General features: G+C 37.9%; 1 protein-coding gene across 1 annotated transcript in view; it reads left to right on the top strand.

Moving 5' to 3' along the window:
• The window catches only part of CNTN5 (contactin 5), a 1,653,888-nt gene that overhangs the window by 982,562 nt on the left and 644,154 nt on the right, over positions 1 to 27,172 (top strand). The window contains exon 4 of the mRNA XM_061440146.1: positions 23,585 to 23,806. Within this exon, the coding sequence (XP_061296130.1) occupies positions 23,585 to 23,806 (222 nt within the window). The remainder of the gene's footprint in view (positions 1 to 23,584; positions 23,807 to 27,172) is intronic.

Raw genomic sequence — 27,172 nt, 5'->3', positions numbered from 1 at the left:
TCCCAAATCTTCCCACCCTCTCCCTCTCCCACAGAGTCCATAAGACTGTTCTATACATCAGTGTCTCTTTTGCTGTCTCGTACACCAGGTTATTGTTACCATCTTTCTAAATTCCATATATATGCGTTAGTATACTGTATTGGTGTTTTTCCTTCTGGCTTACTTCACTCTGTATAATAGGCTCCAGTTTCATTCACCTCATTAGAACTGATTCAAATGTATTCTTTTTAATGGCTGAGTAATACTCCATTGTGTATATGTGCTCAACATCACTCATTATCAGAGAAATGCAAATCAAAACCACTATGAGGTACCATTTCACACCAGTCAGAATGGCTCCGATCCAAAAGTCTACAAATAATAAATGCTGGAGAGGGTGTGGAGAAAAGGGAACCCTCTTACACTGTTGGTGGGAATGCAAACTAGTACAGCCACTATGGAGAACAGTGTGGAGATTCCTTAAAAAACTGGAAATAGAACTGCCTTATGATCCAGCAATCCCACTGCTGGGCATACACACTGAAGAAACTAGAAGGGAAAGAGACACGTGTACCCCAATGTTCATCGCAGCACTGTTTATAATAGCCAGGACATGGAAGCAATCCTTTGCCTTTTATATATCCAGATTGAACACCTGAAAGTTCACGATTCACATGCTATTGAAGTCTGACTTGGAGAATTTTGAGCATTACCTTGCTAGCATGTGAGATGACTGCAGTTGTGCAGAAGTTTGAACATTCTTTGGCATTTCCTTTCTTTGGGATTGGAATGAAAACTGACCTTTTTAAGTCCTGTGGCCATTTCTGAGTTTTCAAAATTTGCTGGCATATTGAGTGCAGCACTTTCACAGCATCAACTTTCAGGATTTGAAATAGCCCATCTGGAATTCCACCACCTCCACTAGCTTTGTTTGTAGTGATGCTTCCTAAAGCCTCCTTGACTTCTCATTCCAGGATGTGTGGCTCTAGGTGATTGATCACACCATCGTGGTTATCTGGGTCATGATGATCATTTTTTATAGTTGTTCTGTGTATTCTTGTCACCTCGCCTTAATATCTTCTGCTTCTGTTAGGTCCATACCATTTCTATTCTTTATTGTGCCCATCTTTGAATGAAATCATCCCTTGGTTTCTCTGATTTTCTTGAAGAGATCTTTAGTCTTTGTCATTCTGTTGTTTCCTCTATTTCTTTGCATTGATCACTGATGAAGGCTTTCTTATCTCTCCTTACTATTCTTTGGAACTCTGCATTCAAATGGGTAATCTTTCCTTTTCTCTTTTGCCTCTAGCTTCTCTTCTTTTCTCAGCTATTTGTAAGGCCTACTCAGAATACCAGTTTGCCTTTTTCCATTTCTTTTTCTTGGAGATGGTTTTGAACACTGCTTCCTGTACAATGTTATGAACCTCCATCCATTGTTCCTCAGGCACTCTGTCTCTCAGATCTAATCCCTTGACTCTATTTGTCACTTCCAATGTATAATCATAAGGGAGTTGATTTAGGTCATACTTGAATAGTGAGGTGTTTTACCCTACTTTCTTCAATTTAAATCTGGATTTTACAATAAGGAATTCATGATCTGAGCCACTATCAACTCCTGGTCTGTTTTTGTTGACTGTAGAGAACTTCTCCATCTTTGGCCTGCAAAGAATATAATCAATCTGATTTTGGTGTTGACCATCTGGTAATGTGTAATGTCCATGTGTAGTGACTTCTCTTCTGTTGTTGGAAGAGGGTGTTTGCTATGACCACTGTGTTACACACTTACTGTAGAATTAATGGAAAATTAAATAATCACTTACTTTATTTCTAAAAACTATATGATTTCTTCTAGACTTGATGAAATTCTTATAATTTTACCATATGTTGTATTTTGAAAGATATTTTCTTCAGTGTTGAACTGTTACATATTTTAATCATTTTTCCTCTTAAATATATTGTCTTCCACCAATCAGGTCTCATCATGTTAGTACCTCAATCACAAGGTAACATGTTTCCTCACTTGAGATCAGAAACAGCTGGGGCTTTGAAATTTTTTTCCTTTATCTCTATCATGAAAATGTAAATGTTTAGAAAACATTTGAGTGAAAAAATGTCCTCAGAGTTCTACTTTTACCAAATGATTGTTAGTCTCTTTTCTATATACTTCACTTTATTAAATCAGAAGAGTAATTAACAGACTTAAATGTGGCTAAGAATTTAATATTGTTTATAATATGGTAAATACATCCTAGGGAAATCATATTCAATAAATTGGGCAAAGAAAAATGAATTGACCAAATGTCTAGTCTCCTTAACAAAGTATCACTGCTTCCATTGAAAATCTAAACTTGGCTCAGCAGTTTTACAAAGAAATAATGTGATATTTGTGAGTAGTTCAGCTCAGTCTCTCAGTTGTGTCCGAGTATTTGTGACTGAATGGACTACAGCATACCAAGCGTCCTTGCCATCACCAACTTCCAGAGGATTGCTCAAAATCAAGTCCATTGAGTCGGTGATGCCATCTAACTATCTCATCCCTTGTCATCCACTTCTCCTCCTGCCTTCAGTCTTTCCCAGCATCAGGGTCTTTACCAATGAGTCAGTTCTTTGCATCAGGTGGCCAAAGTTTCAGCTTCAGCATCAGTCCTTCCAATGAATATTCGGGACCAATTTCCTTTAGTATTGACTGGTTGGATCTCCTTGCAGTCCAATAGACTCTCAAAAGTCTTCTCCAACACCATAGTTCAAATGCATCTGTTCTTGGACACTCAGCTTTCTTTATAGTCCAACTCTCACCTCTGTACTTTGGGACTAGTGTAATTTACCAAAAAAAAGTTAAGTTGTTGCTGCTCTTCAAAAACACATTTTAAACTCTAAAATTATACCTAACAAATCAATTATCCCAATTCTATAGGTTCACTCAAACATTAGCATTATATTGACATGCATTTTTTTTTTTTTTTAGGGAAAAAATCTTAGTAAAGTATTCACTTTGATATTGTGATAGATTTAATTTTATATTTGTTACCTCATAACTACCTGCGAGGGCTTCCCTCATAGCTCAGTTGGTAAAGAATCCACCTGCAGTGCAGGAGACCCCTGTTTGATTTCTGGATCAGGAAGATCTGCTAGAGAAGGGATAGGCTACCTACTCCACTATTTTTGGGCTTACCTTGTGGCTCAATTGGTGAAGAATCCACCTGCAATGCAGGAGACCTGGTTTCAACCCCTGGGTTGGGAAGATCCTCTGGAGAAGGGAAAGGATACCCCCTCCAGTATTCTGGCCTGGAGAATTCCATGGACTATACAGTACATGGGGTCACAATGATTCAGACACAAATGAGCAACTTTCACTTTCACTTTCAACTACTTGCAAAGAATAGTTTCAAGTGAACAGATTTCTTTTCATCAACTCTACAATGTTTACTTCAGTTCAGTTCAGCCACTCAGTCATATCCAACTTAGTACAGATAAAATCTCATAATATGGGAGTCCTAAAATATTTTTTTAATTTAATAAAAATTAAATTTATATATTAACATGTGTTTGATTCTATCCTTGAATAGGAATGATATTTTATAAGCCAAGATAAAATGGTTCATAAACTTTTAGTTCTATAAATAACAGTGATTAGTTATATATAGATGGAACCTTCCTAAAATTACATTTTATAAAATTTTCACTGCTTCATAATTAACGCATAAAAGCATTAGAGAAATAGCAAGTACAAAGGCTGTGAAGGAAGTATGGCCAGATTTATCTGAAAACTGTCTGTAATTCATTAATGATTGATTAAAATTTCAGAGAAGGAAGACAGGAACAAAAAGATATGAATTCAGGCAAGTATGAAAGAAGTACTTTGCCTCTCAGAAGAAAAGTTTTCTTTGCCTTGAAGATTTAAAGATTTGCTTTGCCTTGGACAGGTAGGTAACATGATCAGATTTCTGCATTAGAAACATGACTTTCATGGAACTGGAGCATGGAATGAAAGGATCCAGGGAGACATTTGGAGAAAAGAGCTAACTAGAGCACGGCTTATTGGTATGGAGAAGGTAGAACTTGGAAAGTATGGAGATTGGGTAAAGTTGCAAATATCTGTGGAACATTCAGTAGGATAATTCACCTGTGCAATTAGTAAGATACACAGATCTGAAAGGTGAGAGGAGATATCTGGACTGTTCTGACAGAAAAACAAAACAATTGAGACCATGTCTGTGAAGTGCTTATTTATATAGAGAAAAGTGAATCAGAGCAACTGTTCGGAATCATGAAGGCAAACCAACTTGTTAATTTAATGAATTTTTGCTTTTCAGGTAGTTGTTTTGGCAGCTTGTAGACACAGCCTTGCAATCACTGCTCATTAGTATAACTCCCCACTCCCCAGGGAAGCTGTGATTTTATAAACCATGGTAACTGAAGAATGAACATTTTCAATATGACATAATTAAACATTATGGGAAGGAATGGATTAGGGTTCTTTGTGACATTTGGCTAAACATGCTAGCTAGCAAAAACACACAAATGAAGGTCACATTTGCAATTATTATAAAAGGGTCTACATTTTAATTAGGTAGCTGATAAATGTCACTGAGCCTTAGCCACTGACCAACTGTCATTAAGAAAAAGAGAAAGAAAAATGTCACCCAAAAAGTTAGAATTTTTTGCATTGTCATGAAATTAAAACTTGTAGTCACAACCAAGTGTGTTCAGTGCTAAATGGGCTTAGTGACAATCTCAAAACTTTAAGAAGGTATGTTTTGATATCATGTAAGATACCAATAATAATGCAGATTTTTAAGCATTGCTTGTAAGGAAGATTTGCCTTTACTGTAAAGCCACATGAGGCCACAATGACCTGGAAAATTCCATAGAGAGAAAACCTTGTCCAGCTACAGACCATGGGATCTCAAAGAGTAGGATACGACTGAGTGCATGCACATGTGCACGCACATGTGTGCGTGCACACACACACACACACGCACACATTGGCCTTAAAATGTTCTTCTTAGTGCAGTTTAAACAGAATTTTTTGCCCTGTGGGTTTGATTTAAGAGTTGGTGATGGACAGGGAGGACTGGAGTGCTGTGGTTCATGGGGTTACAGTCAGACACGGCTGAGCAACTGAACTGACTGATTTATTAATTTGGATTAAACAGTCACTGGCCTTCTCATCCCAAGATGAATCACTCCTCATCTCAGGCAATTTTGTACCTGAAATAAGAATAAATAAAACTGATACCACCTCTTAGATATTCTAAAAATTTTGGAACTTTACAATAATATTAAAAATTTTTGTCCTTTTCTTCTGAAAAAATAATAAAATTTGCATCATCTTAGGCTAATATGAAATTAAATTAGATTTGAAAATAGCACACAGAAAATTCAATATATGTGTTGCTTTTACGGTCAATCATACTAATATTTTTACAGCTAAATTCTTAAAATGGTCATAAGTTAAAAAAAGAAATTAAAAAGGCAAAAGAAATAAAGGAAATAATGAAAGGAGGAAGGAAGGAAAAGGATGGAGAACCATTAAGAAAATGATCAATAAACTCGCCTACATAAAACTGTCAATTTTAGTTCTATAGCACACTCTCGCCAAGTTAAAATGAACACTCTAGCAAATGGAATCATTAATGACCATAGTATACAAAATGCTTTTAAGAATCATGAAAAAGAAATAATAACTCATTAGGAAAAAAGAATAACTATTGTATATAGCAGAAATACATATGGAAAAATGAATCATATGATTTATAACTTTTGTTTTACCAAAATGTAAGTTCGAGCAATGATGAAATAGGATTTTCCACTATTGTATTTAAAACAATAATCAATATTGCAATGACCTAATAAAATGGAATACAAATTCCATTAAAAATGTCTAAAATCACTGCTATCTTATGATGGTAGCAGGAATATAACTAAATCAAAGCTCCAAGAAAAAAATCCTAACCAGAACTATCTTCATATTCAGAAATTCCACTTCTACAATGTTCTTCTAAGGAAATTATTAGTCACATAGAGATTTATGTACACAGGTCTTCCTGCATTGTTATACAGATATCCCTTGCTTTGAGAAAGTTCACTTTACATCCATCACTTTGCTTTTACAAAAGACTTGCATTAGTACTTCTTTTCACTAATACAAGAGAAATGGGAAGAGTTTTGCTTTTGTGGAAAAACTTTAAAAAAAAAGAAAAAAAAGAAAGAAAATAGCATTGAGCATTTATTGTGTAACAAGACTAGCATTTACTAGAGGCGGTGCACACCGAGAGCATTGAATATGACACCCCATGCTCCTTGCCGGGAACTACACTCAACATCTTAGCATCAGGCCACCAAAGCTTTAACTGTGTCTGTGAACATCTGTGCTTTAATCTTAATTTGCTTTGTGTATCCAGTATTTTAATATGTGTCCTAAGGTAATTATGTCTTCACTTTATGCCATTTGGGCTTATGAAAATTCTCAGAAGAATGTTCTACTTTCCAATAGCAAAGAAAACCTGTATATGACAGATAAATTCATCACAGGGACATGGTTAAATAAAATTAAACACATCATTGGAATGTTTTGTATTCAATAAAATTCTTTAGAAGAACATTTGTAGTGGGATTAAAAAGTCATAATATTAAATAAAAATTAGAAGACCACATCTATAAACTGATCCCATGTTCTTTCAGCAAAACAAAAGATATGCATATGTTTCTGTTAGTATGTCTGTAATTCAAATGAGAAAACATCAGAGGCTGTTTGTTTTTGCAAAAGTTATACTTATGGATATGAGACTCCCAGGTGGTGCCAGTGAAAAAGAACTCACTTGCCAATGCAGTAGACATGAGAGAAACAGGTTCTACCCCAGGGTTGGGAAGATCCCCTGGAGGAGGGCTTGGCTACCCACTGCAGTATTCTTGACTGGAGAGTTCTATGGACAGAAGAGCCTGGCGGCTACAGTCCACAGGGTCACAAAGAGTCGGACACAACTGAAGCAACTTAGCATGCACTCATGCTTACTTATGGGTAGCAAGATCAGAGATTATTTTGATTCTATAGTCAGGATGTATTTCTTTTATAATAAAGTTTAAAATTAGATTTCATGGGAAGCTTAAAATACCACTATTCCTTTGATTCTGATCCTCATAAATTATTCTGTAAGAAAAATGATTAAGAGAAGGACCCTTCTGACCCAGAAGGCAATGCCAAAAGAATAAATAATACTGCAATGCCAAAAGGAAGGAAGACTCACAGGTTTATAAAGGAACCAGATGCCTGTTTCTTTGAAACTTCATTCATATGTAAGTAAAACTTTCAAGTTGGAAAGTAGTAGTGTTTGTGATCTGTTAGCACCTGTGAAATAACTGTGCCACAGTTGAGAGTTGCTTCCTGGAAATACAGTTTGTTAGATATTGAGTACGGAGAAGGCAATGGCACCCAACTCCAGTACTCTTGCCTGGAAAATCCCATGGATGGAGGAGCCTGGAAGGCTGCAATCCATGGGGTCGCTGAAGGTTGGACACGACTAAGCGACTTCATTTTCACTTTTCACTTTCATACATTGGAGAAGGAAATGGCAACCCACTCCAGTGTTCTTGCCTGGAGAATCCCAGGGACAGGGCATCCTGGTGGATTCCATAGATGGAATGCCGTCTATGGGGTCACACAGTGTCGGACACGACTGAAGTGACTCAGCAGCAGATATTGAGTAAGTGACACAGATGAAGCAGATGTGGAGGTACTGAAGTTGAGAGTGACATTCTGAATCAAGCTGCAACATTTTAGCCTGCTCAATGTCTTTATCATTATTTAAGTCAGTAAGTGGACCAAATAAGCTCTCAGTAAAGGCTAGAATACCACAACCACTGCAGCAGAGTGAATTTAAGTGATTTACTGGTGTTTCTTTTGTTAAACGAGAATTCACATAACCTTCTAAAATGTCATTGAGAAATTTTCGAGTTCTTGTTCGAAGAAATCACTGTTAGTTGTACAGTTTTCAAATATTCCAGTATGTACCTCACTAATATACAGTTATTAGGGTCAAAGCTGCGAGACTGCCTTGGAAGAAAAGTTGCCTTATGATAAAGATCATTTGGGGACTTTAATAGCTAATTTCCCTTGAAGGGTTTCCCAGCAAGTTTTTCATGTTGTAAGTTGCAAAATAAAAGTCATGAACAAATTTCCAAATTTTTCTTTTTATAAGATATGATGGGAGTTTAATTCAAGTTCCACTTTTAAAACCAAGCCCTTTTTGATTGATATCAACTGCATCTTTCTAACATGCTCTTCCAACAACACAAGAGAAGACTCTACACATGGACATCATCAGATGGTCAATATCAAAATCAGATTGATTATATTCTTTGCAGTCAAAGATAGAGAAGTTCTACATAGTCAGCAAAAACAAGACTGGGAGCTGACTGGGGCTCCAATCATGAGCTCCTTATTGTCAAATTCAAACTTAATTGAAGAAAGTAGGGAAAACCACTAGGTCATTCAGGTATAACTTGAATCAAATCCCTTACAATTATACGGTGAAAATGACAAATAGATTCAAGGGATTAGATCTGATAGAGTGCCTGAAGAACTATGGATGGAAGTTTGTGACATTGTACAGGAGGCAGAGATCAAGACCATGCCCAAGGAAAAGAAATGCAAAAAATCAAAATGGCTGTCTGAGGAGGCCTTACAAACAACTGTGAAGAGAAGCGAAAAGCAAAGGAGAAAAGGAAATATATAAGCATCTGAATAAAGAGTTCCAAAGAATAGCAAGGAGAGATAAGAAAGCCTTCCTCAGTGATAAATGCAAAGAAATGGAGGAAAACAACAGAATGGGAAAGACTAGAGGTCTCTTCAAGAAAATTAGAGATACCAAGGGAACATTTCATGCAAAGATGGGCTCAATAAAGGACAGAAATGGTATGGACCTAACAGAAGCAGAAGATATTAAGAAGAGATGGCAAGAATACACAGAAGAACTGTACAAAAAAGATCTTCACGACCCAGATAATCATGATGGTGTGATCACTCACTTAGAGCCAGACATCCTGGAATGTGAAGTCAAGTGGGCCTTAGAAAGCATCACCACCCACAAAGATAGTGGAGGTGATGGAATTCCAGTTGAGCTATTTCAAATCCTGAAAGATGATGCTGTAAGAGTTCTGCACTCAATATGCCAGCAAACTTGGACAACTCAGCAGTGGCCACAGGACTGGAAAAGGTCAGTTTTCATTCCAATCCCAAAGAAAGGCAATGCCAAAGAATGCTCAAACTACAATGGCACTCATCTCACAATGGCACTCATCTCACACGCTAGTAATGTAATGCTCAAAATTCTCTAAGCCAGGCTTCAGCAATACATGAATCATGAACTTCCAGATATTCAAGGTGATTTTAGAAAAAGCAAAGGAACTAGAGATTAAATTGCCAACATCTGCTGGATCATGGAAAAAGCAAGAGAGTTCGAGAAAAGCATCCGTTTCTGCTTTATTGACATGCCAAACCTTTGACTGTGTTGATCACAATAAACTGTGGAAAATTCTTGAAAGAGATGGGAATACCAGACCACCTGATCTTCCTCTTGAGAAACCTATATGCAGGTCAGGAAGCAACAGTTAGAGCTGGACATGGAACAACAGACTAGTTCCAAATAGGAAAAGGAGTTCGTCAAGGCTGTATATTGTCACCCTGCTTATTTAACTTATATGCAGAGTACATCATGAGAAATGCTGGGCTGAAGAAGCACAGACTGGAATCAAGATTGCTGGGAGAAATATCAATAACCTCAGATGACACCACCCTTATGGCAGAAAGTGAAGAGGAACTAAAAAGCCTCTTGATGAAAGTGAAAGAGGAGAGTGAAAAAGTTGGCTTAAAGCTCAACATTCAGAAAACTAAGATCATGGCATCTGGTCCCATCACTTCATGGGAAATAGATGGGGAAACAGTGGAAACAGTGTCAGACTTTATTTTGGGAGGCTCCAAAATCACTGCAGATGGTGACTGCAGCCATGAAATTAAAAGATGCTTACTCCTTGTAAGGAAAGTTACAACCAACCTAGATAGCATATTGAAAAGCAGAGACATTACTTTGCCAACAAAGGTCCATCTAGTCAAGGCTATGGTTTTTCCAGTGGTCATGCATGGATGTGAGAGTTGGACGGTGAAGAAAGCTGAGTGCCAAAGAATTGATGCTTTTGAACTGTGGTGTTGGAGAAGACTCTTGAGAGTCCCTTGCACTGCAGGACATTCAACCAGGCAGTTCTAAAGGAGATCAGTCCTGGGTGTTCATGGGAAGGACTGATGCTAAATCTGAAACTCCAGTACTTTGGCCACCTCATGGGAAGAATTGACTCATTGGAAAAGACCCTGATTCTGGGAGGGATTGGGGGCAAGAGGAGAAAGGGATGACAGAGGATGAATGAGTTTGAGTAGACCCCAGGAGTTGGTGATGGACAGGGAGGCCTGGCGTGCTGCAATTCACGGCGTCACAAAGAGTCGGACATGACTGAACGACTGAACTGAACTGACTGAACTGAACCAGACCATCTAACTTGCCTCCTGACAAATCTGTATGCAGGTCAAGAAGCAACAGTTAGAACTGGACATGGAACAACAGACTCGTTCCAAACTGGAAAAGGATTGGCCAAGTCTATATATTGTCACCCTTCTTGTTTAACTTCTATGCAGAGTATGTCATGCAAAATGCCAGGCTGGATGAAGCACAAGCTAAAGTCAAGATTACCAAGAGAAATATCAATAACCTCAGATAGTCAGATGACACCACCCTTATGGCAGAAAGTGAAGAAGAACTAAAGAGCCTCTTGATGAAAGTGAAAGAGGAGAGTGAAAAAGCTGGCTTAAAAATCAACATTCAGTAGACTGAGATCATGGCATCTGTCCCATCACTTCATGGCACATATATGGAGAAACAGTGGAAACAATGACAGACTTCATTTTCTTGGGCTCCAGAATCACTGCAGATGGTGACTGCAGCCTTGAAATAAAAGACAGTTTCTCCTTGAAAGTAAAGCTCTGAAAAACCCAAAAAACATATTAAAAGGCAGAGTCATTACTTTGCTGACAAAGTTCTGTTTTGTCAAAGCTATGTTTTTTCCAGTAATCACATATGCATGTGAGAGTTGGACTGTAAAGATAGCTGAGTGCCGAATAATTGATGCTTTTGAACTGTGGTGTTGGAGAAGACTCCTGAGGGTCCCTTGTACTGCAAAGAAACCACCGGTCAATCCTAAAGGAAATCAATCCTGAATATTCTTTGGAGAACTGATGCTGAAGCTGCAGCTCCAATACTTTGGCCACCTGATGCAAAGAGCTGACTCATTAGAAAAGTCCCTGCTGCTGGGAAAGATTGAAGGTGGGAGGAAAAGGGGACAACAGAGGATGAGGTGGTTGGATGGTATCACTACCTCAATGGACATGAGTTTAAGAAAGCTCACAGAGATGGTGAAGGACAGAGAAGCCTGTTGCGCTGCAATACATGGGGTTCCAAAGAGTTGCACATGACTGAGGGAGTGAATAACAACAACATATAAAGATAACATAAATATCCCATAGAATACTTTCTAAAAGTGTGAAGAAAGGCATTTAGTTTATTAATTTTTTTAAATTGTTTTATTTATTGCTAACAACTTCAGCTTTGTTAGATTTATTATTAAATACTATCTGACCTATCTAAAACACATAGAGAATAGGAAGAAGCTAATATAATTATTACAGAGTTAAAATTTTATAGATACCTTTATCCAAAACAAGAGGGAATTATTTAATCACTAAATTAATTTGGTTATATTTCATAACTACCTCCTGCCCTTACTAATTTCCTCAGTAATTAGAAAATAGTATTCTTATTATGAAAAAAAAATCAATGCAATTGCACGTTTGCTTTTGGTAATTTAAAGAGATATCATCTAAATACCATAGATTTTTAAAAACTTGAGAATAGTGAAAAAAACAAACAAAACAGGAGAACTGTAAGACCTTCTCTCTTCCTCTGCAATAAAAACATATATAATAGAATAAAGTGTAATTACTTGCATGAGCTGTGTATATAGCTGAGCATTAATATTTAGAAAAGAAGATAAAGGTCTTCAAATCTTAAATCATTATGATTTCAAATACAAACAAACACAGGATACCTAAAAAAATGTAGTGAATATAATTAAGTAGCCTGTAAGTATCTGTTTTTCTATCTCATGCAGAGTACACTAGAAATGCTGTGTTAAATTTTGTTCTTATATCTTTGAAGTATTTCAGTTTCAACGCCTGACTTTGGTGCTTTAAAAATGGTGAATTTCATCCTCTGCACATTCTCTCTTGCTCCTGCAGCTAAAACACTGTAAAGTTTACACATAATACATTTCTTGAGGAAAGTGCTGAGCCTTGTGGCTCAGGTTCTTTCAAATTCTCCTCTGCCATAGATGCAGACAACCAAATGGAAACGATGCACATTATTTATAAATTGTTAACCACTTCTAAATATGCTTCACACGACCAGCTTCACTGAGATCTTACATCCATCCTTGCAAGCCTCATAAAACAGTAGCAGGCTAAAGTTGCACACTTAACATTAATTCTCTTCAGAGAGAGTACAGCCTTAACAATTACCCTGAAAAAGGTCAGATATCAATTCCTTTATGCTGACTCTGATGCCAAATTGAGTCACCCTGTGGGTTTGGATGCTGTATGACTTTTGCATTTTCATGCACTGTGTCATGAGTACTCAGTGCTCCACTCTGCTCCTCTGACTTATGAACCACTGATTAAGCATTAATATTTTTCAGAGCACCTCATATCATTTACCGCTATAGTTTATATGTATTTTTATAGAAGAGCTCAGATAAATATTTAAAATCAAGCTATAGCGATAGGTAACAAATGAATTTATGTAAAGACCTGTCGTTTTATATATTTTTGTTGTTGCTTACTTTTGCATACTTAGTTGCTTAGTTGTGTCTAACTCTTTGTGATCCTTTAGACTGTAACCCGCCAGTCTTTTCTGTCCGTGGGATTTTTCAGGCAACAATCCTGGAGTAGGTTGCCATTTTCCTCCTCTAGAGGATCTTTGTGACTCAGGGATCAAACCCATATCTCCTGCATCTCCTGCATTACAAGCAGATTCTTTACCCACTGAGTTATCAGGAAAGTCCTGCTTACCTTTAATTGCCTATAAAAAATTAATAGCACTGTATGAATACTGGACAGAAAAGATTTAAATACAGAATCCAATAATGATGCTCTAGTTTTATCACTAATATTTTAATTTCCTAGTTCATATGTTTTTCACACCTAGTAATTGAGAGAGAATTCTGAAGTCTACTATGAAACGAATCACCAGTCCAGATTCGATGCACAATACTTGGTGCTTGGGGCTGGTGCACTGGGACGACCCAGAGGGATGGTATGGGGAGGGAGGAGGGAGGAGGGTTCAGGATGGGGAACACGTGTATACCTGTGGCGGAATCATTTTGATGTATGGCAGAACCAATACAATATTGTAAAGTTAAAAAATAAAATTAAAAAAAAAAAAGTATCACAATATTCAGGAAACTTAAAATATGGGACTAGATTAGATATTTTTAAATGTATCCTTTATCAGATTTACATTTTAATCTTTATTCATAAATACTGCCAAAATTCTAGTTCTACTAATTCTAACCCATTATTTCTTGAATATTATATGCATTCAATATTTTTATTATGTCTCTAACTTGACCTACTAAGTAACGAAAAAACAATGCTACTAGTTGCAAGACTAAATTGGTGGCAACGTCATTCTGGCTTAATAGACTACAGTTTTATTAAATAATGTAAGTTCAGTTGTCCCAGGGTCATTTGATTAGGAAATATTTAATGAAGGCATTAATATTTACTCCTACCCAACCTCCAGCTGGAATTTCATGGTGTGAGAGCACCAGGTTAATCGAGTTTTATCACAAAATCTCTAGATCACTTTAGAAAAAACTGTAATGCACATTCCCTAAGGTCTTATCTATGAGGAGTAGGAAAATAGAGGAAAAATTATTAACATATACCTAGATTCTGCTCACACTGTCAGCCTAGATATTATTAAAAGTTTGAGCAACTGATGAAAATTTCTCTGGAAAGAAATTAAAAGTCACTTTTCTTTCCAAACCCTGGACAGGAATATGGAGTGAAGACAGCTAAGTCGTGCTTTGCTGCTGCTAAGTCGTTTCAGTTGTATCCGCTTCTGTGCGACCCCATAGACGGCCTCCCACCAGGCTCCCCCGTCCCTGGGATTCTCCAGGCGAAAACACTGGAGTGGGTTGCCATTTCCTTCTCCAATGCATGAAAGTGAAAAGTGAAAGTGAAGTTGCTCAGTCGTGTCCGACTCTTAGCGACCTCATGGACTGCAGCCTACCAGACTCCTGTATCCATGGGGTTTTTCCAGGCAAGAGTACTGGAGTGGGGTGCCATTGCCTTCTCTGAAGTATTGCTTTAGCCAATAGAAACACGAGAATATATAGGCATTGAATTTTCTGTAGATCTATGGTTTCCATCAGTAGCAAAAATCTTTTTTTTAGAAACTTACTCATGGGAATACACCTGTGAGGATAATAGAAGCCTAATTCTTCCCCTTGAATTTTCACTCTTTTAGTTCTCCAGAGTAAAATAAGTATTAAAATGTAGGATTTATAGTTTAACTTTGTAACCCAATCAAATTTGGAAGGAGTAAGCCCAATATTCAATTATGTCCACCAGATGGGAATGTAGATTGGCGCAGCCACTATGAAACACTAACTTGAAAAGACACATACAACCCTTCTGTTTACTGAAGCATTATTTACAGTAGCCAAGATACGGAAACTACTTAAGTATCCATCAAGAGATGAATGGATGAAGAAGGTGTGATATATACTTCAAAACAAGCCAACCAAACAAATAGACTCATAGAAAAGGACATTTGTGGTTACCAAAGATGGCGGATTGGGGGAGGAGAGATCAAATAAAGATGATCACAATGTACAAACTTCTGGTTATAAAATTAAGCACTAAGGATAAAATATACCTCCAAGGTGGGCTACTGGTAAAGAAAATGCCTACCAATGTAGGAGACAGAAGAGATGTGGGTTTGATCCCTGGGTTGGGAAGATCCCCTGGAGGAGGGCATGGCAACCCACTCCAGTATTCTTGCCTGGAGAATTCCATGGACAGAGGAGCCTGGCAAGCCACAGTCCATAGGGTCAGAAAGAGTAGGACAGGACTGAAGTGACTTAACACGTGCAAATATTAAAAATGAAAGTTGTTAAGAGAGTAAATCCTAAGAGTTCTCATCACAAGGAGAAGTTTTTTTTTTTTTTTCTATTTATTTGATATTGTATGTATATGGGATGATGGGTATCCTCTAAACCTATTGTGATCATTTCATGATATAAGTCAAAGCATTGTGTTGTACACCTGAAATTTATACAGTGCAGTGTGTCAATTATATCTCAATAAAACTGGAAAACAATATGCTCACTGGAGAATAATAGTACAGGGTGTTAACTAAAGTGCAGATTATATATAGTTATAATTTATCAAGTTCTTATTATGAGACAAATGAAGTAGTTCTAAAGTTCTGAGTGCTTTATATGAATCGATTTATTTAGTCTCTACCACAACGTATGAGGGAAGTCTTATTTTTATTCCCATTCTAACAACAATGAAATTAGGGCACAGACCTATTCATGTCTTGCCCAAAGCCTTAGAGCTGCTATGAGGTACACTCCAGATTAAATAAGTTCATCTTACTTTGGAGCATGTATTACAGATCGGTTTACTGACAGATCCAAAATTCTCAATCAATAAAATGAGTGGTGAAAATAGAGGAGGCAGATGTACACATCACAGCCAGGAGAAGAGATTTTGTTCCCAGGAACGCAATCATGATGTCAGTAATATATGACTATAAGATGCTGATAAGTTTTCTATCTTGGTTTTTATGTATTTTAAGGATAACTTGGTTTGTTTAACGTTCCTCTACTAATGCTTTACCCAAGTGTGTGTGCCTGATTAGTCACTCAGTTGTGTCCTACACTTTGGGGCCCTTTGGACTGTAGCCCTCCAGGCTCCTCATTCTATGGGATTCTCCAGGCAAGAATACTGGAGACGGTTGCCATGACCTCCCCCAGGGGATCTTCCTGACCCAGGGATCAAACCCATATCCCCAGCATCTCCTATATTGCAGGCAGATTCCTTACCCACTGAACCATAGAGGAAACCTTTACCCAAGGGTAACACTTTCCCAATATTCTGAGATTGTAAATTCCATGAAATCAGGAACCACTTGTGATTTACTTGTAGCTGTATCCCTAGTTCCTAACACATAGTCAATGATGAAATGTCAAAAAAGTCAATGAATGCTGAATGAGAAAAGAGTGAATTTGGAAGAAATGATGATTGAGTTTACTAAAAGCAAGCAAGGAGTTACGTGTGGAAGGAATCCAGTCCAGACACCATCAAATTGTCACTTAGCATGTATATTTATTTCACTAAGCCTCTTTGAAATCCCAGGTTCAGAATTTAGACCCAACCTGGACTTCCCTGATGGCTCAGACAATAAATCGTCTGCCTACAATGTGGGAGACCCAGGTTCAATCCCTGGGTTGGGAAGATCTCCTGGAGAAGAAAAGGACAACCCACTCCAGTGTTCTTGCCTGGAAAATCCCATGGATAGAGGAGCCTGGTAGGCTATAGTCCATGGGGTCACAAAGAGTCATACATGACTGAGCAACTTCACTCACTATATTCTAGTTCTTAAATAATAGCTATTGAAGTGATAAGTAAAGATAGATTCTGAACCCTGAGTAGTGGTTACCATATGAACTCTCTTGGGAGATGCCTTTTAGAATAGATCTCAGTCAATTTTTAGAAGTTGATGCAGAACCAAAAAGGGAGAGTGAGTAAAGACATAGAAGTAGGTGTTAGAATGGGAGTAGGAAAATAGTGGAATATCAAAGACTTGAGTCTGGATCCAAGTAATTGAGACTAGAGTAAAGGTGGAATTCATCTGGGAGGGAGTCCATGTTCATGAAAAATAGCTTTTAAGGGCTAGTTTGAATGGATGGATGGATATATATATATATATATATATATATATATATCAGATCAGTCACTCAGTCGTGTCTGACTCTTTGCGACCCCATGAATTGCAGCACGCCAGGCCTCCCTGTCCTTCACCAACTCCCAGAGTTCACTCAGACTCACGTCCATCGAGTCAGTGATGCAATCCAGCCATCTCATCCTCTGTCCTTCCCTTCTCCTCCTGCCCCCAATCCCTCCCAGCATCAGAGTCTTAAGCAGCATATACCGATGTTTAGGTTGAAGAGAGAAATAAGAACTAGGAAAGGAAATAAGCAGTAGTCAATGAAATAGCAATAAAAACAGAGATTGTAATATCCTAGAATCACATGAACAAAATGTTTAAAGGAAAAAAGAATGGTTAACCATGCTGAACACTGACGATAGGTCTAGTAGAGTGACCTGCTCTTTGTTAACTTGAAAGAGAGCTATTTTTGTGGAGTGGTATAAGCAAGGCTACTTGAAATAGGCTCAAGGGTAGAGGGGAGAAGAGGAATTGAACATGATGACTATCCATAACTCTTTTCAAGAAGTCTTGCTATAAAGGAAAATTAGTGGAAGAAATGGTAGGTCAAGGTGGCCTTATTAAGGTTAGAAGAATCTCTGTACAGTTATGGGAATAATCTAACAGGGAGACAACAATTGGTGCTGATGGAGAGAGAGAGAGGGGATTTTCTAGAGTGATTTCTTTCAGCAGTCAAGATAGGATGTAATAGAATTCAGTGCACACAACTGGCCTTTAATAGATGCACATACTGTTTATATATAACATATCAGTGGATGCAAAATAGAGTGTATGCGTGCACATACAGTCGGTAGGAGCATGTGAGGGACACTTTCTTCTGATTGCTTCTACTTTCTCAGTGAAATTTATTATTGTTGCTCCATCAGTCAGTGGTGTGCAACTCTTTGTGACCTCATGCACTACAGCACACGAGGCTTCCCTGTTCTTCACTGTCTCCCGGAATTTGCTCAATTCATGTCCATTAAGTCAATGATACCATCCAATCATCTCATCCTCTGTCATGCTCTTCTCTTTCTGTGCTCAATCTTTCCCAGCATCAGGGTCTTTTCCAGTAAGTCGGCTCTTCGCATTAAGTGGCCAAAGTATTGGAGCTTCAGCTTCAGCATCTGTCCTTCCAATGAATATTCAGGGTTGATTTCCTATAGGATTAACTGGTTTGTTCTTGTAGCCTAACAGACTCTCAAGAGTCTTCTTCAATGCCACAGTTTGAATCATCAATTCTTTGGTGCTCAACTTTCTTTATGGTCCAACTCTCACATCCATACACGACTACTGGAAAAACCATATCTTTGACTAGATGGACTATTGTTGGCAAATTGATGTCTCTGCTTCTTAATATGCTATCTAGGTTTGTCATAGATTTTCTTTCAAGGAGCAAACATCTTTTAATTTCATGGCTGCAGTCACTGTCCATAGTGATTTTGGAGCCCAAGAAAGTAAAGTCTGACACTGTTTCCATTGTTTCTCCATCTATTTGCCACGAAGTGATGGGACTGGATCCATGATCTTCCTTTTTTGAAGGTTGAATTTTAAGCCAGCTCTTTCACCTTCATCAAGAAGCTCTTTAGTTCCTCTTCACTTTCTGCCATAAGGGTGGTGTCATCTGCGTATCTGAGGTTGTTGAAATTTCTCCTGGCAATCTTGATTCCAGCTTGTGCTTCATGCAGCCTGGAATTTTGCATGATGTATTCTTCATATAAGTTAGCTAGCTAACTGCATATCTAGCTCTCTACCTGCCTCAAAACTGAATTATTGAGCTTTCACCTCAAGCACATGCATGCCTTTTCCTGCATTCTTACCATCTTCTTATACCACAGACCAACCTCAGTTTCTTACTTTCCCTTCCTTACCTCTGATTCAGTCAGTAATTTTATTGACGTTATTCCCATACAGATGATCACTTCAGTTCTCACTAATCTTTGTCTCTTTTACAGTTTTAGGCTTTTGAGTAGCTTTTTTTCCCTTTTAGCTTGATCCAAATGGCACTTCTTTTTAAAATGTGTGTTGTTCTCCAGACATTTCATCATTGGCCCTTTGTTTATTTATCCAGACTTACCTCTTTTCTCATCTGTGTTACTCTCATCCTAAGCTCCAGACTATTATAATCTACTAAAAGTGCCATCAGCCTTTCTTTTCCAGGTCTTCATGTACTCTCTCCCTTTTGTACAGAGTATCTTTTTTTCCCTACACAGAGTTTTGCTGAAATAATCACTAATGCATTTCCAGGATTCACTTGGATAGCATTCCATCTGAAAATCATAGTCTGATGTCCCTAAGTAAGATAAGTAAGTAAGATCAGTCACTGAGTCGTTTCCGACTCTTTGTGACCCCATGAATCACAGCACGCCAGGCCTCCCTGTCCATCACCAACTCCCGGAGTTCACTGAGACTCACGTCCATTGAGTCAGTGATGCCATCCAGCCATCTCATCCTCTGTCTTCCCCTACTCCTCCTGCCCCCAATCCCTCCCAGCATAGAGTCTTTTCCAATGAGTCAACTCTTCGCATGAGGAGGCCAAAGTACTGGAGTTTCAGCTTTAGCATCATTCCTTCCAAAGCAATCCCAGGGCTGATCTCCTTCAGAATGGACTGGTTGGATCTCCTTGCAGTCCAAGAGACTCTCAAGAGTCTTCTCCAACACCACAGTTCAAAAGCATCAATTCTTTGGCGCTCAGCCTTCTTCACAGTCCAACTCTCACATCCAACCTGACCACAGGAAAAACCATAGCCTTGACTAGATGAACCTTTGTTGGCAAAGTAATGTCTCTGCTTTTCAATATGCTATCTAGGTTGGTTGTAACTTTCCTTCCAAGGAGTAAGCGTCTTTTAATTTCATGGCTGCAGTCACCATCTGCAGTGATTTTGGAGCCCCCCAAAATAAAGTCTGACACTGTTTCCACTGTTTCCCCATCTATTTCCCATGAAGTGATGGGACCGGATGCCATGATCTTCGTTTTCTGAATGTTGAGCTTTAAGCCAACTTTTTCGCTCTCCACTTTCACCTTCATCAAGAGGCTTTTTAGTTCCTCTTCACTTTCTGCCATAAGGGTGGTGTCATCTGCATATCTGAGGTTATTGATATTTCTTGTGGAAATCTTGATTCCAGCTTGTGCTTCTTCCAACCCAGCGTTTCTCATGATGTACTCTGCATATAAGTTAAATAAACAGGGTGACAGTGTACAGCCTTGACGTACTCCTTTCCCTATTTGGAACCAGTCTGTTGTGCTGTGTCCAGTTCTAACTGTTGCTTCCTGACCTGTATACAGATTTCTCAAGAGGCAGGTCAGGTGGTCTGGTATTCCCATCTCTTTCAGAATTTCCCAGTTTATTGTGATCCACACAGTCAAAGGCTTTGGCATAGTCAATAAAGCAGAAATAGTTGTTCTTCTGGAATCCTCTTGCTTTTTACACGATCCAGCGGATGTTGGCAATTTGATCTCTGGTTCCTCTGCCTTTTCTAAAACCAGCTTGAACATCAGGAAGTTCATGATTCACATATTGCTGAAGCCTGGCTTAGAGAATTTTAAGCATTACTTTACTAGCATGTGAGATGAGTGCAATTGTGCGGTGTTTGAGCATTCTTTGGCATTGCCTTTCTTTGGGATTGGAATGAAAACTGACCTTTTCCAGTCCTGTGGCCACTGCTGAGTTGTCCAAATTTGCTGGCATATTGAGTGCAGCACTTTCACAGCATCATCTTTCAGGATTTGGAATAGCTCAACTGGAATTCTATCACCTCCACTAGCTTTGTTTGTAGTGATGCTTTCTAAGGCCCACTTGACTTCACATTCCAGGATGTCTGGCTCTAGGTCAGTGATCACACCATCGTGATTATCTGGGTGGTGAAGATCTTTTTTGTACAGTTCTTCTGTGTGTTCTTAGGTTGAGTGAAAGGATTCTCCAGCTATGGATTAAAGTCCATAGATTCCCGAATTTACTTTTTCCTCACAGTGAATTAAAGTTGCACACACAGTTACCTTTATTTTCCACTATATAATTTGCTTCTTGAAAGCTGATGCAATACAATTTTCCCTCAGAATCCATGGGAGATTGTTCAGACCCCTGAGAATACCAAGATCTAAGAATGCTCAAGTCTCTTGTATAAAATGGATTAGTATTTGTGTATAACCCACACACATCCTCTTGAACCCTTTAAAACAACTCTGCTGCTGCTGTTAAGTTGCTTCAGTCGTGTTAGACTCTGTTCGACCCCACAGACGGTAGCCCACCAGGCTCCCCCGTCCCTAGGATTCTCCAGGCAAGAACACTGGAGTGGGTTGCCATTTCCTTCTCCAATGCATGAAAGTGAAAAGTGAAAGTGAAGTTGCTCAGTCATGTCTGACCCTTAGCGACCCCATGGACTGCAGCCTATTGTATAATAACTACTACAATGTAAATAGTTTGTAAATAGTTGTTTTTGTGCAGAAAATTCAAGTTTTGCTTTTTGAAACTTCCTAGAAGTTTTTTTCCCTGAATATTTTCAATTTGTGGTTGATTGAATCTGGGGATATAAAAGGCCAACAATATTTGTTCACCCTTGTACTCATAGCATTTATCCCCTACCAAGTTCTCATTACATGCTTTTTGAATACATGAATGAATGAATAAATTGTTAGATTTCTAGTAGCAGCTTTGGATTTACTTTAATTGATGAAAAAGTAATTTTCACTGCAACAGATGCAACTGATTACATAACAAATGAAGTCCCGCTGTGAAGCACAACAGCCAAATCCTAATTTGGCTCATCTCTATTTACATGGAGTGTCATAAGCCAATTACTGTACCACTTGGACAGTATGCATTTTATATGTGTGTGTATATATTTTTTTATAGTCATGATAATGATCCTGGCTTGTTTGAACTTCATTATGACCTTTCTACTTTTCCATTAATTATCTTTATCTAATTTTAAGAACCATAAACCACATTCTCATACTCCATTTTAATTTTTAACACTTGCATGGGATATTTCTTTTTTTCTTTTTATATAGGAACAAAGTAGGCAGCTAAAACACAAAGCAACAAGACTGCACAGAGAAATGAATAGGTTCAGAGACTTCCATTACAAACTACCTTAAAGGAAAACTCATTCTCTTTTCATTACCTTACAGCTCGAGGTGCCAAAACTTGCATTTAATTTCAGGTTTTAAAGGAGATTTTATGTCTACCCATAATCTGTCCTCATACAGTTTGCTCAGGAGAGCTTAGCTATTTTCAGTTAAAATTGATCCACCTTTACCAGACTTATGGTTGAACACAAAGACTAAAAGACATCAATCTGTTAACAGCTCTTGATGGGATTGGACTACACCTATTGTGTTCATTTTAAAGGGCGGAGTACATCTAAAAATACACCTTTTTGAGTTTCAGAGAAATCATATTTACAATTTCACAGAACAGAAAATGTTAAATTTAATTTGATGCTTAACACTTAAAGTGTTACTTTCAAATCACAGTAATGTTTCATGCATTCCAAATTATCTCTATAAGACAGGATAATGATTCTAAATAATCTGAATTGTAAGAACTTGCTCACAAATATAAAATTTTATCCAAAATAAATTATCATCCATTAAGTTGAAATGTCAAATACCCTGCACAAAAATGTCTGACTCATAAAAGTATTTCCACGGTCAACAGATTATTGAAAACAATCAATATTAGACATAGAAAAAATCCAATTCCTAATTTTTTTTTTGTAATTCAACATAATTAGTTTGTGTTTTTAAACATTTGATCTACATATGAAACTGACTTCCCTGTGGTCACGAGTTAGTACAGTCTACTTCAGACACCATGCATATCTTTTCTAAGGAAAAGTCTCAGAAATTAAATATGAGAAATGTTGATAATATCATGATATACATTATACATAACAGATTCTAAAAAAAAAAAAATCTATTTTTCTTTTTTTGCATTCCATAGTGAATTTGACTACTTTTCAAGAACATGAAGCATAGCTTACAGGCTAGTCAAAATATATATACTTCGTTAGACATATTTTCTACCATATGGTACATTTTAGGTGATGAAGATCCAATCTATATTTGTGGAATGTAGTTGATAATGCTTTTTTCCTCAATTTTAAATAATAAAGAAGGAACTTATTTCATATGTGAGGATGGATATTTTAGATTAAAGCCAAATATTCCTGACAAAGAAAATAAACAAATTTAAATTCAAATGGATTCCTTCCTTCCTTCCTTTTTTCTTTTTCTTTCCTCCTTTTCTTTCCTTTTATTTCATTCTTTTCATTCATCCCTCATGTCTCTTCTTTCTTTCTTTCTTTCTTGCAAGACACTAATGTTATAAATGGTAGAATTTTCAGAAAGTACTCTAAAATCTGTACAATTTTACTTTTTACAGCTCCCACTGTAGTTTCCATTTGATTTCATCTCTAAGGGAGATTTTCAGCGATGTCTTCAGAAGAAAAGTTCTTATTAAAGTCTTCTAAGAATTCATTTTATCATTATCATTCTTTTACAGAATATTCTGGAGCTCTTCCTGGCCTCCCTACTTCATATGCTGCTTTGCAAAGAATTAAGAAGAGTTCCCCTTCATCCCTGTACGGTTCAAGGACTAGACCACGATACAGTAGCCCTTCATTAGGAACGCTGAGTGTTTCTTCACCGAGCTGGCGAGGGGCACCTCAACATTATTATTCCCCCATCAATCTTTATCATCCCTCAGATGCCTTCAAACAAGATGGTAAGTGTCCAAAGGAAAATTACACCTGTTGGAGTTAAGCAGGGAAAAAAGAATTTATTCAAGACAATTAAAATACAAGTTAAGCCTATTGCGATAGAGAAAAGAGGTTAAACTCAACTCTGAAACAGCAGTGAGTTTTTAAGATCTGGAAATGTGGAGGACATTAAGGAAGACTTTGGCCACTGTGACTAGGCTATTTGTGATAATCGTTGCTTCTTAAAGTTAACCTCTTACCATCCATAGAGACTGGGAAATAGGGAGTCTCTGTTTCTTGATGACTACATTAAACAAACAAACAAACCAAAAAATGGGTCCCAATTCCTTGAAAAAGACATTTTTAGGTTTTAAAACTGGTAAGAGACTGGGCAACAGTCTACATTTCACGGAAGCAAAGAAAGAATTTATAATTGCGGAATTTCTGAAGTAAATTCTCTAAGAAAATGGAGGTTAGGGGACCATAGTCAAAAGGAAACCAGTCAAAGGTTTAGTGAAGCTGAGGAAAATGTTAATATCTTGTTAGTGAAACTGTTAGTCGCTCAGTCATGTCCAAGTCTTTGGGATCCCCTGGACTGTAGCCCACCAGGCTTCTCTACCCACGGAATTCTCCAGACAGGAATACTAAAGTTAGCCATTCCCTTCTCCAGGTCTCCTGCAATACAGGTATTTTCTTTACTATCTGAGCCACCAGGGAAGCCCAAAGTCAGCTTGGTCACAACTTAGAGCTATGTTCCATGAATCTTTCAGTTTTTCCCCCCATATATTTAATTATACTTGTTTCTATTTCTGATTTAGGATTAGTTTCAGTACAGTCACTCAGTCATGTCCAACTCTTTGTGACCCCATGGACTACCGCACGCCAGGCTTCGCTGTCCATCACCAACTCCTGGAGTTTACTCAAACTCATGTCCATGGAGTCGGTGATGCCATCCAACCATCTCATCATCTGTCATCCCCTTCTCCTCCAGCCTTCAATTTTCCCAGCATCCTGGTCTTTTCAAATGAGTCAGTCCTTCACATCAGGTGGCCAAAGTATTGGACCTTCAGCTTCAGCATCAGTCCTTCCAATGAATATTCAGGACTGATTTCCTTTAGGAGTGGTCTGATTTCCTTGCAGTGCAAGGACTCTGGAGAGTCTTTTGCAAGACTACAGTTAAAAAGCATCAATACTTCAGTGCTCAGCTTTCTTTATAGTCCAACTCTCACATCCATACACATGACTACTGGAATATATTTATATTATATTGTAATATATATATAAATATTATATATTTATATTATATAAACACATTTATATACTAAAAGCAAAAATACAACATTTGAAAGGACAATCTGACAATGAATATCAAAAGCATCAATACAGTCATATCTTTCTGTCTCGTATTTTATTTCTAGAAATGTGCTTCACATGAGGAAGTAATAAACCATGTACACAGAGATATAAGTATCAGATCAGATCAGATCAGTCACTCAGTCGTGTCTGACTCTTTGTGACCCCATGAATCGCAGCATGCCAGGCCTCCCTGTGCATCACCAACTCCTGGAGTTCACTCAGACTCATGTCCATCAAGTCAGTGATGCCATCCAGCCATGTCATCCTCTGTCTTCCCCTTCTCCTCCTACCCCCAATCCCTCCCAGCATCAGAGTCTCTTCCAATGAGTCAACTCTTCGCATGAGGTGGCCAAAGTACTGGAGTTTCAGCTTTAGCATCATTTCTTCCAAAGAAATCCCAGGGCTGATCACCTTCAGAATGGACTGGTTGGATCTCCTTGCAGTCCAAGGGACTCTCAAGAGTCTTCTCCAACACCACAGTTCAAAAACATCAATTCTTCGGCGCTCAGCCTTCTTCACAGTCCAACTCTCACATCCATACATGACCACGGGAAAAACCATAGCCTTGACTAGATGAACCTTTGGTGGCAAAGTAATACCTCTGCTTTTGAATATGTTGTCTAGGTTGGTCATAACTTTCCTTCCAAGGAGTAAGCGTCTTTTAATTTCATGGCTGCAGTCACCATCTGCAGTGATTTTGGAGCCCAGAAAAATAAAGTCTGACACTGTTTCCACTGTTTCCCCATCTATTTCCCATGAAGTGGTGGGACCGGATGCCATGATCTTTGTTTTCTGAATGTTGAGCTTTAAGCCAACTTTTTCACTCTCCACTTTCACTTTCATCAAGAGGCTTTTGACTTCCTCTTCACTTTCTGCCATAAGGGTGTTGTCATCTGCATATCGGAGGTTATTGATATTTCTCCCAGCAATCTTGATTCCAGCTTGTGTTTCTTCCAGTCCAGCGTTTCTCATGATGTACTCTGCATATAAGTTAAATAAACAGGGTGACAATAAACAGTTTGACGTACTCCTTTTCCTATTTGGAACCAGTCTGTTTTTCCATGTCCAGTTCTAACTGTTGCTTCCTGACTTGCATACAAATTTCTCAAGAGGCAGATCAGGTCATCTTGTATTCCCATCTCTTGAAGAATTTTCCACAGTTTATTGTGATCCACACAGTCAAAGGCTTTGACATAGTCAATAAAGCAGAAATAGATGTTTTTCTGGAATTCTCTTGCTTTTTCCACGATCCAGTGGATGTTGGCAATTTGATCTCTGGTTCCTCTGCCTTTTCTAAAACCAGCTTGAACATCAGGAAGTTCACGGTTCACATATTGCTGAAGCCTGGCTTGGAGAATTTTCAGCATTACTTTACTAGCATGTGAGATGAGTGCCATTGTGTGGTAGTTTGAGCATTCTTTGGCATTGCTCAATATATAAGTATGCACAGATATAAGTATACACAGATATATATATAAGATACAAGTATACACAGCATTATTTATGAGTAGAATATAAGAAATAATTTAAATGTCCAACACAAGAGAGTTAGATAAAGGATGACTATGCAGCTATTAATATTATGGTTTGAACAACATTTTCTAAATGTTCTCTTTGTTATTTTTGGGTATACCAACAACACATTACAAGGTTAGTTAACAGAGGGAAGCACTAGTATTTGATTATTACTAGCTTCTCTACCAGATTCTTTTGCATAGCTTATATCCGTAATACTCTCAACAAATATATGAAATAGATGTTATTACCATCTTCCTTGTAAGTGGAAACTCAGAAGACATATAAGCATCTTTGACAAGGTCACATTTCTAATAAGTAACCAATATAATTTTAAGTCTAATATACTTTGGGCTATATTTCAATTATGACTGATAAAGGGCTAAACATTCTGAGAAACACCTTGCAAGAACTAAACTACTTGGATGAATCCTAGGAATGTCAAACTAGGTTGTGATATTAAGCCCAGGTAAACAGACTCATGCCTTATGATTATGCCAGCTGTTACCATGTAGACTGTC

The sequence above is a fragment of the Bos javanicus genome, chromosome 15 (assembly GCF_032452875.1).
Source record: "Bos javanicus breed banteng chromosome 15, ARS-OSU_banteng_1.0, whole genome shotgun sequence".
Lineage (NCBI taxonomy): Eukaryota > Metazoa > Chordata > Mammalia > Artiodactyla > Bovidae > Bos > Bos javanicus.
Note: the sequence above shows the minus strand (reverse complement) of the source record. Positions and strands in the feature narration are given on the sequence as shown.